We start from the raw sequence: 20,199 nt of genomic DNA, 5'->3' as shown, positions 1-20,199 counted from the left end.
CTTGCCAGCCAGTCAGCACAGCAAGCACCATCGCATGCGTGCTGCTAGCGAGCCACGCATGCTGGTGCTGCTGCTGGGCGAGGCCCCTAGCTCGCTGCTGCTTGGTATTGCCATGCGAAGGCACACGCACATACGCACAGCCCAGATAAAGATAAAGTTCGTTAGGGTTCGACCCGAAGGGTTCAGTCAAGATAAAGTTGTGATATTAATTGTTCACTAATATTACTGATCGGAAGCGGCCTCCACCCAGGCATTCCGATCACTTAATCTCACTGAAGAATTAGCTTCTAGTTAATTTTGAACCCTCTATCAGAAGAATACACTTGTTGGAAGGACACCATTCCTTTCATATTGTTCTCATGCAAGAGCAAAAGGAATACGTCCTTGATGAGGAAATGCCCGACTCTCCCAATGAGTAGGTAACTCAGGCCGCCCTTAACCGATGGCAAAGTGCCAATCGCGATGTCAAGTGCATCATGTTGGCCACTATGTCTCCGGACCTTCAAAAGACTTTCTTTGAAAAGGAGACGGCTTTTGAGATCATTTCTGAACTTAAGAATATGTTTCAAGAGCAGGCCCGAACTGAAAGGTTTGAAACCCACAGGCAGATCCTTGAGAGCAAGCTCAAGAAAGGAGAGCTAGTCAGCCCGCATGTTTTTAAAATGATTGGATTGTTTGAGAACATGGAAAGGCTCGATGCTGGGTATTCGACCGAGATGGCAATTTACATCATTCTCCACTCGCTACACAGAGGCTATGATCAGTTCAAGATGAACTCTAATATGCACAGCATGGAGAAAACTCTCACCGAGCTTCATGGTATGTTGAAGCAGGCCGAGCAAACCCTCAAAGATGAGGGAAATCATGACATGATCATGGCGAGAAAGGGTAAGCCATTTCATCGCTCGGGCAAGAAGAACAACTTTAAAGGGAAAAATAAGAAGAACTTTCTGCCTTAGTCAAGTGCTGCTAAGAGTGGCAAGGACAAGAAGGTAGCCTCTTCTAAATCCGATTCCGAATGTTTCTACTGCAAGAAGAAGGGACATTGGAAACGGGATTGCCTCAAATTCAAGGAAGAAAAGAAGAACAACACCGTTGCTTGTTCATCACGTATTTTTGTTATAGACTTAAACTTCACTAGCAAAACATCATGGGTATTAGATACCGGATGTGGCTCACACCTTTGTTCCAATTCTCAGGGACTAAGGATAAATAGGAGGCTAGAGAAGGGAGAGGTCGAGCTCCGGGTCGGCAATGGAGCAAGGATGTCTGCCGTATCCGTTGGAACTCTCGGTTTGTCTTTTCCCTCTAGGCTTGTTTTATAACTTGACAATTGCTATCATGTTCCTGGAGTTACCAAAAACATTATTTCAATTTTGGCGTAGGACGCCAAAGGTTTTGAATTTCGAATTAAGAACAATAGTTCTTCATTTTATTTCGATAATGTTTTATATGATAAGGCATATTCAGAAAATGGTCTTTATGTGCTTTCTCTAGATTAACAAGTTTATAACATTAATGATACCGCCAAAAGGGCTAAGACCATCGAGTCGAATCAAACCTACTTGTGGCATTGTCTTCTTGGCCACATTAACGTCAAACGCATCAAGAGAGTTCTTCAAGAAGGTGTTCTTGACTCATTCGACTTGGGGTCGTTTGAAAATTGCGATGGATGTCTATTAGGCAAGATGATAAAAGGCAGCCATTCTCCAAGTTGGGAGAAAGGGCAAGTGACTTATTGGGTCTAATACATACGGATGTATGTGGACCAATGAGTACACCCGCAAGGCAAGGTTATCGATATTTCATTACCTTCACCGATGACTATAGTAGATATGGTTATGTCTACCTTATGTCGAACAAATCTGAATCTTTTAAGAAATTCAAAGAATTTCAGAGTGAAGTTGAAAATCAACTTGGCAAGAAAATAAAAGCACTTCGATCAGATCGAGGTGGCGAGTATTTGAGCCATGAATTCGACGATCACTTGAAAGAAAATGGTATTCTTTCATAATTGACATCTCCCGGAACTCCACAATGGAACGGAGTATCCGAACGGAGGAATCGAACCTTGTTCGACATGGTTCGATCAATGATGGGTCTTAGTGAACTTCCTATCTCTTTCTGGGGACACGCACTTCTAACTGCGACACTAACACTGAACCGTGCTCTGTCAAAAGCTATAGAAAAGCCTCCATATGAATTATGGACGAAGAAACCTCTGAGGTTGTCTTTTCTTAAGATTTGGGGTTGCGAAGCATATGTCAAGAGATTAATTTCTGACAAACTTCACCCAAAATCAGATAAGTTTTTCTTTGTGGGATACCCAAAAGGAACCAAGGGGTATTACTTCTACAATAAATCCGAGAACAAAGTGTCTGTTGCTCGTGATGGTGTCTTTTTAGAGAAGGAACACCTTTCCAAAATGACAAGTGGGAGGAAAATCGAACTCGACGAAGTTCGAGAGGTAGAGAAACAAAGTCAACATGACAATACTGAAAATCAAAGTCCTTTAGAAGCAGCTGTGACATTGATCAGAGTCAAACTGACAATGCAAATGCTCAACCTATTACCCTGCATAGGTCGCAATGGCCAAGATCTCAACCAGACAAATACCTTGGTATTATCTTAACTGAAGATCAAGACATTCTAGTTATGGATGGAGATGAGCCAATGACAAACAAACAAGCTATGACGAGCCCCGACTCTGCTAAATGGCAAGAGGCCATGAAATTTGAGATGGACTCCATGTCTGAAAATCAAGTCTGGGACTTGGTTAATTTTCCCAAAGGTTATACACCTATCGGTTACAAATGGATTTTCAAATTGAAAACAAATAAAGATGGAGATGTATCTATATACAAAGCTAGACTGGTGGCAAAAGGTTATAGGCAAATTCATGGAGTTGATTATGATGAAACCTTTTCACAAGTTGCAATGCTTAAGTCCGTTCGGATCATCCTAGCGATTGCTGCATATTACGATTACGAAATACGACAAATGGATGTCAAAACCGCCTTTCTTAATGGGATTTTGGAAGAAACTGTGTATATGACACAACCGGAAAGTTTTGTTGATCCAAGTAAAGCCGAGAAGGTATGCAAGCTTAAGAAGTCCATTTATGGACTAAAGCAGGCAAGCAGAAGTTGGAATCTACGATTTAATGAAGCCATTAGTAAGTTTGGTTTTATCAAGAATCCAGATGAGTCTTGTGTCTAGAAGAAGGTCAGTGGAAACAACACTAAACTGTTAGAGTCCGTAAAGGGCTGGCTGGGACAGTGCTTTTCAATGAAGGACTTGGGAGAGGCACAGTACATATTGGGAATCAAGATCTATAGGGATAGATCTAAAAGGATGATTGGATTAATCCAAAGGGGCCAAGAGAGGGCACCTACCCATGTCCCATGGCATAACTCTCAGCAAGAAACACTATCCACCGACACTTGATGAGCGAGAGAGAATGAGTCAGATTCCATATGCTTCGCTTATTGGATCGATCATGTATGCTATAAATTGTACTAGGCCTGATGTATTGTATGCCTTGAGTGCTACGAGCTGATACCAATCAAACCTAGGAGAGGCGCATTGGACTGCGGCCAAGAATATCCTAAAGTACCTGAAAAGGAACAAGGATAAATTCCTGGTCTATGGTGGCTGTAATGAGCTGGTTGTTGAAGTTTATACTGACGCGAGCTTCCAGACTGACATAGACGACTCCAAGTCGCATTCGAGGTACATATTCTGCCTTAATGGAGGAGCGTTTAGTTGGAAGAGTGCTAAGCAGAACACCACTGCGGATTCTACAACTGAAGCCGAATACTTGGCAGCTTCGGAAGCAGCTAAGGAGGCAGTTTGGATTCGTAAGTTCATTGGTGAACTTGGTGTTGTACACTCAATCAAGGGTCCAATAGACCTCTGTTGTGATAACAATGGAGCTATTGCTCAGGCTAGGGAGCCAAGGGAACATCAGTAGGTCAAACATCTCAAGCGGCGATTTCACATGATAAGGGAATGGAAATCCGAAGGTGAAATCAGAATTTATAAGATTGGAACGGACGACAATGTAGAATGGACGACAACGTAGTCGATCCTCTGACTAAACCTTTGTCTCTAATGAAGCACAACAAGCACATTGAGGCAATGGGAATCAAGCACATTGGAGATTGGCTTTGATTTTCCTGTATACATGTCTTATTTAAACTCGATGTCTTAATGTAAAACACTATGTTGACCCATTTGATTTTGGAGCAATTAATTTTTCTACAAATTTATGATTACTCCATATCTATTTAATTGTGGTTTAGAATTAAATAATGAGACCATTCGATTTTCGAGAATATTCAAAACAGGGTATCAAGACCATGTCTTGGATAAAGAAACACCTGTTAAGTGAACATCGAATATTTTAATCAAAAATTATCCCTAATCAAGGTCATTTAAACGATGGACGATTAATGACCACTTGAGATTAGTGTGTAGTACGATTTATAGCACCGTTTCTTGTGCTACAAGGACATGATAGTCATAAATCATTTCACAAGTACTAGTTTGGAACTATACTGGATAAACCTATGAGAATATTTTAAGAGATATCAAATTGTCATATGTATATTTTTCATTATAGCTATCGGAACCTTTTTCCTCGACCATGAGTATTGCAAGTTCTCTTGTTTGAGTACTAGTCGTTTTGATGTTGTCAAACCTCTGCCGTAAATGGGGATTATAACGGCAGCACTCAGGCGACTAGGTCCTCTTAGTAAGGGAAGCTTACAGTACAAGACTGGGAATGTCCCCCTATTAACAATAGGGAATATGTCTTTGTTGTTTACAAGGCCTCTCGAAGAGCGAGACTGTGAAAATGCATGGTCATGCTCACATGGATTTTAGAAATCATCTGTTTATTGACCGTCAAACTCGGGAATCCAAAAACACTTCTGGACGTAATAAGGATAACGAAGAATCTTACCTTATAGTTCATGAAGAGACATTAAGCGACATAGGAAAAGGGCTATACACAATTTGCACACTTGTCCGGAACGACAAATGGGAGATTGAAAGGAATGGTGTCCTTCCAAAAAGTGTATTATTCCGATAGAGGGTTCAGAATTATTGGATAGCTAATTCTTCAGTAAGGTCAAGTGATCGGAATGCCTAGGTGGAGGCCGCTTCCGATTATTAATATTAATGTACAATTAATATTACAGCTTAATCTTGACTGAACCCTTCGGGTCGAACCCAATCGAACAACCGATCCGAGATGACGAGTCAATCTGAAGCATTTGATGAGTTGTCAGAGTTTTACGAACAAAGACGTCGGATATCGAGCTTAGAGCGTCGAGACCGAGCGTCACAAGTCGAGTCGAATTTAGAATTCGACGAGACGCGAAATCAATCAAGTTACAAGTTCAAGTTAGGTAGTAGCCTCGCATTGGCCTAGCCATGCGAGGGCTAGGATATCTCGAGCTAGCATGTGCATCTCAATGCTAGTCGCAAGCCTAGCATGCTAGGCCCATGCATGCTAGCTAGCCACCGCAAGCATCGCAACCTTACGTGTGTGCTAGCATGCCATGCACCCTGCCATCGCAAGGCTAGGCTTTGCTAGCATGCTAGGCGCTGGCGCACAGCTAGCCCAGCAAGCATCGCAAGTCTAGGCCTTGCAAGCATGCTAGGTGCTGGCAGCCTCGCACAACATCGCACAGCACCACGCACCAGCCAGCAGCGTGCTGGGTTGTGCACATGTGTGCGTGCGCCTCGCATAACATCGCACAGCACCACGCACCAGCCAGCAACGTGTTGGGCTGTGTGTGTGGGTGCGTGTGCTTTGCATAGCAGCGCCCAAAATTAACGCACTAAGCAGCTCGCAATGCCTCGCCTAGCAGCAGCCCAGCATGCGTGGCTCGCTAGTAGCACGCATGCACTGGCTAGCTGCACCTACGGGCTGGCTGTGCGTGCGTGTGTGTGCTAGATGGCTGGCCCGGCTGCCCAGCCTTGGTGCTAGGCGCAGCTAGCAGCCTTGGCAGCCAAGGCAGACTGCCAGCCAGTCACTTGGATGGGGAGAGTCGGTTTGCTAGTGAGGACCAAGGGGTGTGAGCTTTGCCTTGGGGAGCAAGGCTACAATCCTCTCCTTGGAAATGGTCCTCACCTAATCTCTCATCCTCCTTATGCCACTTGTAACTTATTGATTGAATTACAATTTGATTTTTGTTTAAATTAAAATAAAATGGGAAAATTGCAAATCTCCCACATCGATTGAGAATGGGAATTCAAGGTTCATTTTCCTATAAATACCAAGGTATTGGGATTTGGGAAGAACACTTGAGTGGAACTAAAAAGGCATCACTTTAGAAAAGTGAGAAAACCTTAAGTTTGTAAAAATCTAGTTTTTTATTAGTCGGGTCCCGACTAACCTTCGGGACTTGGATCATTCGGGTCCGGTTCGTGGGTACGAGTCGTCGGAGACCTTCGCATTTGCGAGGTTCGAGTTTTGAAGTAAAAGCTCGGGATTCGAGCGAAGCACGCGCCAAGGGTAAGAATGTCTTTTCCTTCTCTCTCTTAATTGTTGTTTAATTAGTGATTGCATGCTTAGTCGCTTTAATTAGTGTGCGGGTCTTGGGTGGGTTTCTCTTCCGCGTAGAGTCGGACTCTACGAAACCCAACAAAATAGATATCGAAACCACCTTCCTAGAAATGGGATTGTGGAAGAGAATATGGATATATTCTAAGGGTTTTGTAATTCTAAATAATACTAGATGTAAAAGCAATCTCAAGAAATCTATTGGTGGATTTAGAGAAGCATTGCATGTAGGAATTGGAACGTGTATTCTCATAAAGTTAATAAAAGGTTTGGCTTAAGGAGAAACATAAAAATTCTTATGGATAAGAAGTTTAGTGGGAGCAAGAGTCAATCTTGAAAGGTCCAACAAGAAGTTTACGAACTCTATTGTGAAATGACTATCAAATGCTAAATGCTTAGATTTGAAAGTATTTTCCACAATGGACTAAGCAAAAGGCAATTCTTAGTACATATTGGCAATTAATATTGTATAGACTTAATAAAATGTTTAAACGAGTAGAGGAATTTACCGTGTTAAACATGAAGGACTTGGAAAGCCCTTCGACCCATATGTATAAAACTAAGTAAATGTTTAAACTAAGTATAAGCTAAGCTAATACTAAATCTAACAAGGAGGACTCTAGGAGAGACTTTCAACGGTATCATATAGCAAACAGTTTAGCAAGAGTCCATGAAAATGGATGAGCTGAAAGCCACATGAATGGGATAAAATTGCAAACAGTTATGTAATCAAATCCATCATGTATGCTACGATATGGAATCGTCACACAACTTTCATGCTTAAAGCATGAAAAGTATTAAATACCAATCGACTTGAACCTAAGTAATGGATCGTTAGATTATGATCTAAAACGTCCAAAGTACTTGGATAAGTAAAGAGGATGAGTTATTGATGCAAGGAAACAAATATATAATTTTGAGAATTGATGTTGCAAGCACAACCCTTTTAGGAATTAGATCCTTAACAAGGAAGCCGTTTTTCACGAGCTAAAATGCGTCGTGGCTTGAGAATGGTAACATGGACGCGCATCCATGTGTAATGTGCGGAAATTTAAGGTAAATTTTCATGGTCACAAGTGATTAGGGTATCCCAAATCATTGTGGACCGCTTGGAATGAAATCCAAGCAAAGCACCATTAGGAAGTCTACAGAAATAAATGTTGAGAATATTGTTGCCTTAAAGGCAATAATAAGAAAGTTGTTCTATGGAAAGTTTGTTGTTGAACGTTGATGATTGTAGGTTATCAAGTTGAAGATCTCAAACCATGAAAATGAGTGGGAGCCATCACTTGGACAATAAATCCTAAATCACATATAATCCATAACACTCTCAAATTTTATCATTATTTTGAATATGAATTGTTTGTGTTCCATTATGATAACCTCAAGTTTTAGTATGTCAGGCTAAACTTCTTATGGGTAGGAAGATATATTCAGTATTGGACTATTATATTGTGAGAATTGATATGTTATAATTCTTGGGCATTATGTTTTATTTCTTGATTGGGTTGATTATCCGTTTGATTATTATGAACTAGTGAGATTATATTTGAGACCGGCCATCTTCAGTGTAATTAGCTAGTTTGACGACTAGAGTATTAACTTGTGATCCGTAATTGTCCTAGTTGATACCATTAGTAGTGATTAGGTGTTTGATTGGTGACTAAAACTCGTCGTAATACCCTAGATTATCAACCCTTTAAGTTGCACAAGTCCGAGCTTGTGAGATTTGTGGCATAAGTTAACTACTTCCTTGTTATTAATGTTGCTAATTAATCGAGTCTAGAGAGCTTGTTCTAGATTATTAGTTAGTTAGACATTGTTTGGTTTATTTGCAATTAAGGGAAGTTTCGAATGCTTGTTTGTGTTCATTGGTTAACATTAAGATATAAATGGGGTTTGTATAATTCGAACAATAATTGATACTCCAATGCAATATATCTTCTTATCCCTATTTCATTATATTTGATTTGTTAATCTCTTAGCTAGTTTTATTATTTCGTTTAGTGCATAGTATTTTTCTCTTAAAATTATCGTCAAACCAGGGGTTTCTAACTTACACAAGTATTAATTCGATAATCCAATTCTTTGTGTATCAACCCTGGCATACCCTATTACATTTCTAGAATGTTAGAGTTAGGTTTATTTTTGGTAGACACGCGACGGTCGTACCAAATTTTGGCGCCATTGCCAGGGAATTAGCGTTTTGTTATATTAATACTTGTGTGTTTTTGCTAACTTTCCTTACTGACTTTTCATCTAGTTCCTTGTTTGTTTATGTGTGAAAGAAATTCGATAAATCAAAGATTAAGGGAATTTGCAGCAAGGAACTAAGGACTAATATGAAAGGAACAGTGTCCTTCGAACAAGTGTATTATTCCGATAGAGGGTTCGAAATTATTAGAAAGCTAATTATTTAGTGAGTTCAAGTGATCGGAATGCCTAGATGGAGGCCGCTTCTGATCAGTAATATTAATGTATAATTAATATTACAGCTTAATCTTGACTGAACCCTTCGGGTCACACCCAATCGAGTAACCGAACCGAAACGACGAATTAATCTGAAGGATTAAATGAGTCATTAGATTATTACGAACAAGAGATTGGATATCGAGCTTGGAGCATTGAAATCGAGTGTCGCAAGTCGAGTCAAATTTAGAATTCGACGAGACAAGAAATCAAGCAAACGAAAAATATAAGCTAAGTCGTAGCTTCGCATTGTCCTAACCATGCGAAGGCTACGCTACCATAGGGCACCAACTGCATCGCATGGCTGGGCCACAAGCCAAGAATGCATGTGCGTGCTAGGCTTGCTAACCGAGCATGCTTGCAGGGCTGGTGCACCTGGTCGCACGCATGCTAGCAGCTGGCTGACAAAAGACACATTTTAAGGCGTTTTTCTCCCTTAGTTTTAGGTTTATTTCGGTGTTTCTTTGTTATTTCTATTCCTTTTAGTCTTGTTTTAGTTATCTTTGTCTTAGTTTATGGTTTTAGGCCTAGTTGTGAATAATATGCTTTTTGCTCGGTTTCTAGCTAGATTTGCGTGTTTTTCTATGGGTTCTTTCACTCTTTTCTCTCTCGGTCTATTTGTGTAGGTGCTTGGCACTTTCTTCGATGCTTATGTTCCAAGAGAAGGCAAGAGAGTTTAATAGAAGAAGCTTGAAGCTAAGAAAGAAGCTAAGAAACTTGAGGCAAGAAAGCTTGAAGCTCGTAGAAGACCTTAAATCGAGTCTTGTTCACTCTTTCAGCCATAAATTTTGACTACACATTGGATTGAAGTGATTCAAACTGAGTTGGAAACTAGACTTGAAGATCTTTCCAACGGTAGGCTGCACGCCACAAGAGGCCTCGTAGAACAGATTTTATGGTCGTTTGAATTTGTAAGACACTGCTAGGCTGCGCAACCGCCGCGGGCGCGGCCCAAGACACCGCGGGCGCGGCTAATGGTGCCACAAGTGCGGCCCTCTTTTCTTCCTAGCCTTTGAAAAATCTGGAGATGCCTTAGAGAAGCCTTGCCACGGGCGTGGCCATGGCCGCCGCGGGCGCGGGTTTCTGGGTCTTTTTTGAGCTTAATTTCCGAATTTCCTTCTTTCTCTTCTTGTAATATAAATAGAGGACTTCTTACATTTCCTTAAGAAAGTTTTAAATTTTCTCTCTCCTCTAATTAGGATTAGGTTTAGATTAGGAGTTTCTCTCTCTAATTTAGGAGTAGTTTTAGAGAAAGAAAGCTTAGATTTCAATGGAGATTTTGGTGGTTAAAGAAGCAACTTTATGGATTCTCTTCTCACCTATTCAATGAGCTTTTCTAACTTTCTCTCACCTTTATTGCTTTGTTTAATTCTTGTTTTTTTTAATTCTTTGTTGATTAGAGTAGTTAATTAGTTTGGTTGTTTGATTCTTGCTTTAATTCCAGTTTTATCTTGTTTTCCATGTTCATATTCATTATGTTTGCTTAGTTTTTGTTCTAGGGAAATGGATGAAGGTTAGGTTGATGAATTGAGTGATTAGTTGTGATTAGTATGCAATTGATTCTTGATTATTGTGTTTGGATGATGCTTACATTCACCAGAATCTTTTTAGCTAATTGATTCTAGGTTCTTCATTGTGCTTGCAATCAATTGTGCGGAAGTGAGTTGATTGAGAGTCTAGATTCTTCCATATCTTTGCTAGGCTAGTTGCGCGGGAGTGAATTAGCTTAGTAGGATAATTAACATGCTTAATTGCGCGGGAGTGAGTTGAGTGTCTTGATCGTTCCTAATTGAGATCATGATCATCGAATTGTGACTTGTTATTGAATTCATTAATGTAATTGGATTCCCCTTTCCCTAGTACCTTGTTAATTGCTTTAAGTAGTGTTTTAGTTGTTTCTCTCTCTATCTCACAACCCTTCCTACTAGTTTAATTAGCTCAAATTAATACACTTAGTCCTTGTGGTTCGACCCTAGCTTGCCACTATCTAGTGTAAACTTGATAGAGTTAGGTTAGGATTATATATTGTTAATTTGATCTAGGGTAGTAGACCAAGGACCTATTATCCCCCAATCAAATTTTTGGCGCCGTTGTCGGGGACTAAGGCATTCATTGGTTTGTGTTGATTAGATTAGCTAGGTTCTTGTGTATAGTTTTGATTTTTGTTTGCTTTTCTTTGCTTTGAGTAAAAAAAAATTGCATGCTTATCATTTCCTCAATTTGATGATGAACCCTTCTATGCTTACTTTGAAAGACTAGATGGTTTCCTTAGTTTTCATGGGTTCTCTTTGGGAAGCATGTGAAATAGCTTATTGGGGTTAGAATGAGTATACTAAGGGTATGGTTAAAAGTATGTTTAATGGTGAATTTTGTGCTTTGTCCTTGGATGATTCTTGGAATTTCTTCGTTTGGTTTGCTAGGGATACTTGTGATAGGGATTCTCATGTTTCTAGTCTTGATGCAAATATTGAAAATTCTTCTATTTTTTGCATGAACTCCCTTGATGTACCTAATGCTCCTTATAAAGAACCTATTATGCATGTTGACCCCTCCCCCCTATATGATCATTGTGATGAGGTTTATGCTAATTTTTATGATATGCAATTTGATTTTGATCATGAACCTCAACCCAATAACATTGATGCCCAAATTCTTGCCCAAATACAATATCTCACCAAACAAGTCCAAGAGCTTCAAGAGGAACAAAAAGTGAGAGAAGTGAGACTTGCCCAAGTGATGAGTGCTAGAGTTGTTGGAAATGGATGCGAGGCACCTAACTTAGAGTGTGAGAGTGCTTTTGAGGATGATATGGGCCAAGGGTGTAAAGGTGAGGGGAGATTTTCATATGATGAGAGGATTTTGGTCCTTTTCATTCCCGTTTTGAGCTTGAGCGCCTTCCTTCCCCTTATTCACCCCCTTTGAGAGCTTCCTTTGGTGAGGATGTGAGTGAGCCATCTTCAATATTAGATGAGGGATTTCATGAGGAGGATGATGATGAATTTGAGCAACCTAGAGAGATTGAGAGTTCCTTGGATGATGGTGGAGGAGTTGAGAATGAAGAAAATGTTTATTTTGTGGATTCCAACCCCTTTCCCCATCTTGATGAGTCTACCTTGCATGTTTGTGACCCTTCTATCTATGAGTATTTGGACTCATTTGAGGTTATGACTAATGTGTTCATTGAAGATGTAACGAAAAATCATAGCCTTTTGAGAGAGTTAATTGGCAATGCTTCATGGGAAAGGGATGCGTTTGAGAGAAACCTTTATCCTTTCATGCATGGTTTTGAGACTTTAGGCTTTGAGGATGTTAAGGGAGTTGTTGTTCATCATTATGATAGAGAGGAAGATGTGGTTTCTCTTGGAGGTTGGATGTTTGAGGGAGATGGAAATCATGAGTGTTCTTCTTTTGAGGACTCTGTGATTGATTTCTATGCTCTTATTGGTGATTTGAGGTATAGTGGTGAGGAAGAGTTCATAGGTGAGACCATTGCTCCTATTCCCTTTTCTCATGTCCCTTTTTCAAGAAGGTTTAAACATATCCCCTACTATCTTATGTCCCTCCCTTCTTTTGTAAAAGAGCCTATTGGGACCCTCCTTCTATTGGTGATATTCAAGCCCCTCTCTCATTAATTATCGAGGAAAAGGGTGATTTTGCCACCCAAAAAGGTTTTGAGGAGGTTTTGCATTTTTATTCTTTTTTTTTCTTCTTCTTCTTCTTTTTCTTATATTCTTGATTTTTCTTCTTTCTTTTGGCATCTCCCTCCTCACTTGCATGTAATAATCTTGTTGTACGTCCTCTTCCCGTCATTTGCCTACTTGTTATCTTACGAAATGAGTAGCAGTGCATTTGACAAGCTCTTGCGTTCGTTGCAATATTATTTACTAGAGCGGTCAAGCTTGGACCTTAAGCAAGCCTTTCTCGGAAAGTAACCCGTGTTTTATTGCTTTCATTTTCTTTTCTTTTTTAGTATAGATTTTCTCTCACGGAAATGTTTGTGTGCCCTTTGCTAGGTACATAACTTGATATATTTTAGTGCATTGGTGTTGGATCAAGAATCAAAGAAGTTTGACTTGTATTTCCTAGTATATGGTATATGAGACATAGCTTTGGAGGAATTTAGCTTTTAAAGGTTTAATTGGGTCATTTGCAGGTATTTACACCCACCTATATCCGGTAATATCTTTCCTTGCCCTTTCTCTAATGGTTGGTGGCTTGAAGACCATGTGTTGGTTTGTTGGATTAATTTCTTTCTTTTCCCCTCCCATGGACTCTATGGTTTTTGATTTGAGTGTATTGTCTCATTCAAGCTTGGGGGAGGGTATTCTATCATGTTTGGTGGGATTTTGATTCATTTATGCCATGCGCAATTGTATATGCATTTCGATGTGCTTTATTTTGTAAAATCCAAAAAGATTTTTGTTTACATTCAAGGTGATTTTGGCGAATTGTGTTTTGTTAGTTCTTGTTTTGGACATCCTATTTTGGGATTTGTATCCTTGGATGTTTTTCTTCCTAAGTGGTGAATGTGTGCACGGTTTGAGAATGTCATTGGTTGATTCTAGGATACTATATGCTAAGGTAGCCGGTTTAAGAACTCTTGGGGTCCATGAAACCTTAGTTCATGGGAAAGTGGTAAGATGGAGTTTCTCTCTATAGTGGATGTGAAGCCCTTTAGTTGGTAATTGTTATACATCCCTTGTGAGCCTCATTTATTCTAGCCTTCATCACCTTGTTGAGTGGCAATTTTAGATCCTTAACTATGCATGTCTTAATCTTTGGTTAGACTTCTAGCTTCCCGAGACCGTGACCGAGCCACTCTAGGAGAGGACAAGGGCATTGTTCATTTTCCTTATCTTATTTTTGTTTTGTTACAAACTTGGTTTTCTATTTTGCATCTGCCCCTCTTGCTAACCCTTTGAGCCTATTCCCTTTCTTAATCAAGCCTTATGACCTTTCATTTCCCTAAACCTTAGTTTGGTGAAGCATTTTGGTTTGGGAAAATTGTTTTGTGTTGGGTTGGTTTGAATGAAAATGTGAAAGTAATATGCCTTTGGACCAAGCAAGAAAGTAAATTGTATATATTATGTGTAATAAAAGCAAATGCATTCAAGAAAAAGCCGTCCATAGTTAAAAAAGGCAAGGACACCAAACAAGATCTTAAAAAATTAAAAAAAAATTAAAAAAAAAACCCAACTACAACAACAACAAAAATATCTTAGTTGGTTTCGTTTTCTTCCCTATTTTAAACATTGAGGACAATGCTTCATTCAAGCTTGGGGGGAACGTTCCTTCGTTTTTGTTTATACTTTGTGTGTTTGTGTTGAATACGCTTGGGGGAGATGGCATTATTGGTATTTTTGTTTGAGTTTTGGTGATAACTTGGTTATGGTGTTGAGAATTGGCCATTCTTATGCTTCACAATTAGGTATACCACCAATTTTCAATTTTTTGCCCCGCCTTGACCCCTAGCCTTACGTTACAACCAATAAAAGGCCCTTAGACCCTTGAGGGTTGAGTCAAAATTGATGGAGGGAGATAATCTTAAAACCTATGGAGAGAGTATGCATAGTTAAGATGTCGGGATGACCTTCTCATAATTTTCATTTCTTTATCTTTTTCCGGTTCCTTACCGAGGAATCATGAGAAGCTAGCTTAAGGGTTGATTTGAAGCTAGTGGAGAGAACGTAGCCCAATTGGTTGGAACGAGGGTGGATTGAGTCATCATTAGTTCTCTACGCTTAGCATGTTTTATGTTTCAATCAGCCATTGACATCTTGGAACGTGCATACATTTAATTTGTCTATTTAGAAAAGTTTACATTTATTGGTTCTTGTTCCTATCTCTTGTCCAAATATGAACTTGTTTTTCTTTTTCTTTTTAATTCTCTTTTTCTTTTCTTTCTATTTCCTTTCCTTGGTTTTTGTCAAGAGTTGTGGGTTAAACTCTTAGGAAAACCTCACGAGAGCACACTCGTCCTCTAGAGCGATCTAGGGGTTTAAAGGGCTTGTCTTTAGTTGCTAAAATTGACCGTGATTCCTACAAAAGCGAGTTAGTGTTCATTCTTATCTCCTTAAGTGTGTTAGTCTTTCTTGAATAAACCTTTCTCCTTTTCTCTTTTGCTTTTGTCTTGCTTGAGGACGAGCAAGAGTTAAGCTTGGGGGAATTTGATAAGTGTCATTTATACACATTTTAGGGCGTTTTTCTCCCTTAGTTTTAGGTTTATTTTGGTGTTCCTTTGTTATTTCTATTCCTTTTAGTCTTGTTTTAGTTATCTTTGTCTTAGTTTATGATTTTAGGCCATAGTTGTCAATAATATGCTTTTTGCTCGGTTTCTAGCTAGATTTGCGTGTTTTTCTATGTGTTCTTTAACTCTTTTCTCTCTCGGTATATTTGTGTAGGTGCTTGGCGCTTTCTTCGATGCTTATGACCTGAGAGAAGGCAAATAAATTTAAAAGAAGAAGCTTGAAGCTAAGAAAGAAGCTAAGAAGCTTGAGGCAAGAAAGCTTGAAGCTCGTAGAAGGCCTTAAACCGAGTCTTGTTTACTCTTTCAGTCATAACTTTTGATCCACACATTGGATTGAGATGATTCAAATTGCGTTGGAAACTAGACATGATGATCTTTCCAAAAATAGGTTTCACGCTCCAAGAAGCATCATAGAAAAAAAGTTATGTTCATTTGAATCTGCAAGACACTGCTAGGCTGCGCAACCGCCGCGAGCGTGGCCCAAGACACAGCGGGCGCGGCCCTCTTTTCTTCCTAGCCTTTGCAAAATCTGGAGATGCCTCGGAAAAGCCTTGCCGTGGGCGCGGCTCCGGCCAACGCAGGCGCAGCCATGGCCGCCGCGGGCGCTGATTTCTTGGTCTTTTTCGAGCTTAATTTCCGGATTTCCTTCTTTCTCTTCTTGTAATATAAATAGAGGACTTCTTAGACTTCCTTAAGAGAGTTTTACATTTTCTCTCTCCTCTAATTAGGATTATGTTTAGATTAGGAGTTTCTCTCTCTAGTTTAGGAGTAGTTTTAGAGAGAGAACGCTTGGAATTCAATGGAAATTTGGGAGGTTGAAGAAGCAACTTTGTGGATTCTCTTCTCATCTATTCAATGAGCTTTTCTAACTTTTTGTCACGTTTATTGCTTTGTTTAATTCTTGTTTTTGTTTAATTCATTGTTGGTTAGAGTAGTTAATTAGTTTGGTTGTTTGATTCTTGCTTTAATTTTAGTTTTATCTTGTTTTCCATGTTCATCTTCATTATGTTTGCTTAGTTTTTGTTCTAGGGAAATGGATGAAGGTTAGGTTGATGAATTGAGTGATTGGTTGTGATTAGTATGCAATTGATTCTTGATTATTGTGTTTGAATGATGCTTACATTGACTAGAATCTTTTTAGCTAATTGATTTTAGGTTCTTCATTGTGCTTGCAATCAGTTGTGCAAAAGTGAGTTGATTAAGAGTCTAGATTCTTCCATACCTTTGCTAGGCTAGTTGCGCGGGAGTGAATTAGCTTAGTAGGATAATTAACATGCTTAATTACGCGAGAGTGAGTTGAGTTTGTTGATCGTTCCTTATTGAGACCATGATCATCGAATTGTGACTTGTCATTGAATTCATTAATATAATTGGATTCCCCTTTCCCTAGTACCTTGTTTATTGCTTTAAAACGTGTTTTAGTTGTTTATCTCTCTATCTCACAACCCTTCCTACTAGTTTAATTAGCTCAAATTAATACACTTAGTCCTTGTGGTTCGACCCTAGCTTGCCACTATCTAGTGTAAACTTGATAGAGTTAGGTTAGGATTATATATTGTAAATTTGATATAGGGTAGTAGACCAACGACCTATTATCCCCCAATTGGCGCGCCATGCGTGCTAGTGTGCTGGGCCTCGCACTCAGCCGCAAGCATAGTAGCAGCTAGGCTGCGCCTAGCACGAGCATCGCATCAGCAGCAGCAGCGTGCTATGCGTTCGTGTGTTGTGGGTTGTGCGTGCTTGCGTGCTGAGCAGCACCTAGCACAAGCATCAGCTAGCTAACGAAGGCAAGCGATGGTAGCACAGCATGTGTGTGTGCCGCACAGCAAGGCTAGCAGCCAGCCATGCCTTGCGCCCATGCCAGCCACAGCTTGTGCGTGTGGCTGCTCTTGCGTGTTGTTGGTTATGCGTGTGAAGGCATGTGAATGTGGGTTTGCTTGGGGAGCAAGGGGAGGATGGTCCCTCCCCCCCCCCCCCTTGTGGTCCTCACCTAACCCCTTGCTCACCACTTGACACTTGTCGTTTGTTGATTCACTTACATTTCAATTTGATTTTTGAATTAGAATAAATTGAATAAAATGCATTTTACCAACTCTCCCACATTGATGGGAGATTGGAATTCAGGAGCTCCCTTCCCTATAAATACCAATCATTTGGCATTGGGAAGGGACACTTGAGTTGTGAATTTTAAGGGATCTCCAAGAAGATAGTACCTTAGTTCTAATACTCTAAGTTCTTCAGGTCGGGTCTCGAGGGTAGGAGCTGTCAGAGGCTTGCGCATTTGCGGAGCTTTACGCTTTCAAGAACGAGCTCTTAGAAAGAGCGAAGCACACGTCAAGGGTAAGATTGTCTTTTCTTCTTTCTCTCTCCTTGTTAATTAATTATCTGATTGTTAATTAATTAATATGCATGCTTAGTTACTTTAATTTGTGTGCGGATTTTGGGAGGGTTTCATTCCGCGTAGTGTTGGACACTACGAAACCCAACATAATAATTAATCCTTTTGCTACTTCTTTTGTAGCTAAAAGGATCTCGTTCTCAGTTTACATGAATGAGGCGTACATATTCTTGAAGGAATTTCACATAGCATGTGCGGGGATGAAACCTGCTGGTGTAACCCATTACCAACTCAAGTTAAAGGCATTTCATTTTGCCTTGACTGATGCTGCTAAGGAGTGGTTGTTCGAACTTCTAGCAGGAACCATCACAACTTGGACTCAGATGCAAGAAAAATTCATAGAAAAATATTTTCCGGCATCTTTGGCAGCAAACATAAGAAAAGAAATATGTGAGATTTGACAAGAAGATGTAAAGACACTTCACGAGTATTGGGAGCGTTTCAAAAAACTATGTGATAGATGTCCTAACCATCAGATGAGTGAGTAATCACTAGTGCAATGTTTTTATGAAGGGCTCACAGAGTTGGATCGTAACCTAATTGATGCTGCAAGTGGCGGAGCATTGGTTAAAAAGACACCCGAAGAGGCAAAGACCCTGATTGCAAACATTGCAGCAAACTCTCAATATCGAGGAGGTCGAAATATCAAGTCCACTTCTGTACGTCAAGTTAATGAAGCGGTGAGTTCTAGCCTCGAGCAACAAGTAGCTAAACTTACTTCCTTAGTGGAGCGGGTGATGATAAAAAAAGGGCAAGAAAAAGCATGTGGCATCTATTCAATAGTAGGGACACCCAACTGATATGTGCCCCACTATGCAAGAAGAACAAGTGAACTCCATTAGTGGTGTTCAAGGGTAGCAAAGACAATATGATTCGTTCTCTCAGACTTATAATCCGGGGTGGAGAGATCATCCAAACTTGAGATATGGTAATTTTCAGCACTAGACAAGCAACTTCAACCTCAGACCACCAGCTTTCCAGCAGCAACTACCATCTAATCCTTCACCTGGTTTTCATCAACAACCGCAACATCAATCGCGACCTCAAAATCAACAAGTTTCCCAACCACAATCTAGTAGCATGTTTCTGGAAGATATCGTGAAGGCAATGGCTGACAACACTTTGCATTTTCAGCAAGAAACAAGACGTGGACTAAAGAACTTGGAAAACCAAGTTTCTCAGTTAGCTAACACAGTGGGAAAGCTCCAAGCTCAGAACTCTAACAAGCTTCCGAGTCAACCAGAGAGAAATCCAAAGAAGAATGCAAGTGCAATGTCACTTAGAAGTGGCAAGCAATTAGAGGTCCCAGCAAAAAAGACTGAAGGGCTGGCAGAATACCAAGAGGAACAAGAGACTATTGTTCAAGAAAAAAATGAGCAGCCCTCTAAGGTAAGTGATGTTGTTTCATCCAAAACTGACCATTTTTCTTCTTATGTTCCTTTCCCTAGCAGGTTAACTTCTAAGCGTAAGAAACAAGAGATTGAGAAGGAGGTGCTAGATGTATTTCGCAACGTAGAGATGAACATACCTTTACTGGAAGCCATTAAACAAGTGCCACGTTATGCAAAGTTCCTGAAGGATTTGTGCACTAACAAGCGAAAATTGAATGGAGATGAGAAGGTCAGTGTAAGTGAGAATGTATCTGCTGTCTTATAGAAGAAAATTCCTCCCAAGTGCAAGGATCCAGGTATTTTTACAATACCTTGTAGAATACATAACACAAGATATGAGAGATGTATGTTAGACTTAGGAGCTTCTATTAATGTGATGCCTTTATCTATTTATAAAGCTCTAAACTTAGGACCTTTGAAAGATACTCGTGTGATTATTCAACTTGCAGATCATTCTAATACATATCCTATAGGAGTGATTGAGGATATCTTAATACAAGTAAATGAACTTGTGTTTCCTGCTGACTTTTATGTGTTAGATATGCCAAATGATGAATCTTCTAATGCAACACCAATCTTATTAGGGAGACCTTTTCTAAAAACATCTAGAACCAAGATTGATGTTCATAGTGGGGTTTTGACCATGGAATTTGATGGGGAGGTTATCCGGTTTCATTTATTTGATGCGATGAGATACCCTTCGGATTGTGAATCTGTTTCTAGTATAGATGTCATTGATGCACTAACTGAGCAAGTATTTTTTCTCTCTGATCATGATGGGTTAGATGTTGTTTTGACTGAACCTATGGAAAAAGAGCAATACATTAACCTGCAGGAACATTTTGAGCTCGAAGATGAGATCAAGGAAGCTTTCTCTTCCCTGAAAGTGCTTCTAAATAAGCAAGGAAGGTATTCAGATCGTTTTATGAAATTTCCTGTCAAATCTAATAGACTTCTGCCTTCTGTTAAACAGCCACTTGAAGTGGAGTTAAAATCTCTACCTAACCACTTGAAGTATGCATTTTTGGGAGAAAGTGACACTCTTCCAGTCATAATCGCGAGTAACTTAATGCCAACTAAAGAGCAAAAGCTTGTGCAAGTTCTCAAGGAGCATAAAACA

General features: G+C 39.8%; 1 protein-coding gene across 1 annotated transcript; it reads left to right on the top strand.

Moving 5' to 3' along the window:
* Positions 1-17,837: 17,837 nt before the first annotated feature.
* Positions 17,838-19,344, top strand: LOC110728476. Its single transcript, XM_021908119.1, has 3 exons — positions 17,838-18,078; positions 18,202-18,368; positions 18,634-19,344. The coding sequence occupies exons 1-3, from the start codon at positions 17,838-17,840 to the stop codon at positions 19,342-19,344; spliced, it is 1,119 nt and encodes a 372-aa protein (XP_021763811.1).
* Positions 19,345-20,199: the final 855 nt, after the last annotated feature.

Source organism: Chenopodium quinoa, unplaced genomic scaffold (genome assembly GCF_001683475.1).
Source record: "Chenopodium quinoa cultivar QQ74 unplaced genomic scaffold, ASM168347v1, whole genome shotgun sequence".
NCBI lineage: Eukaryota > Viridiplantae > Streptophyta > Magnoliopsida > Caryophyllales > Amaranthaceae > Chenopodium > Chenopodium quinoa.
The sequence above is the reverse complement of the archived record's forward strand: the minus strand, read 5'-3'. Positions and strand labels throughout refer to the sequence as shown.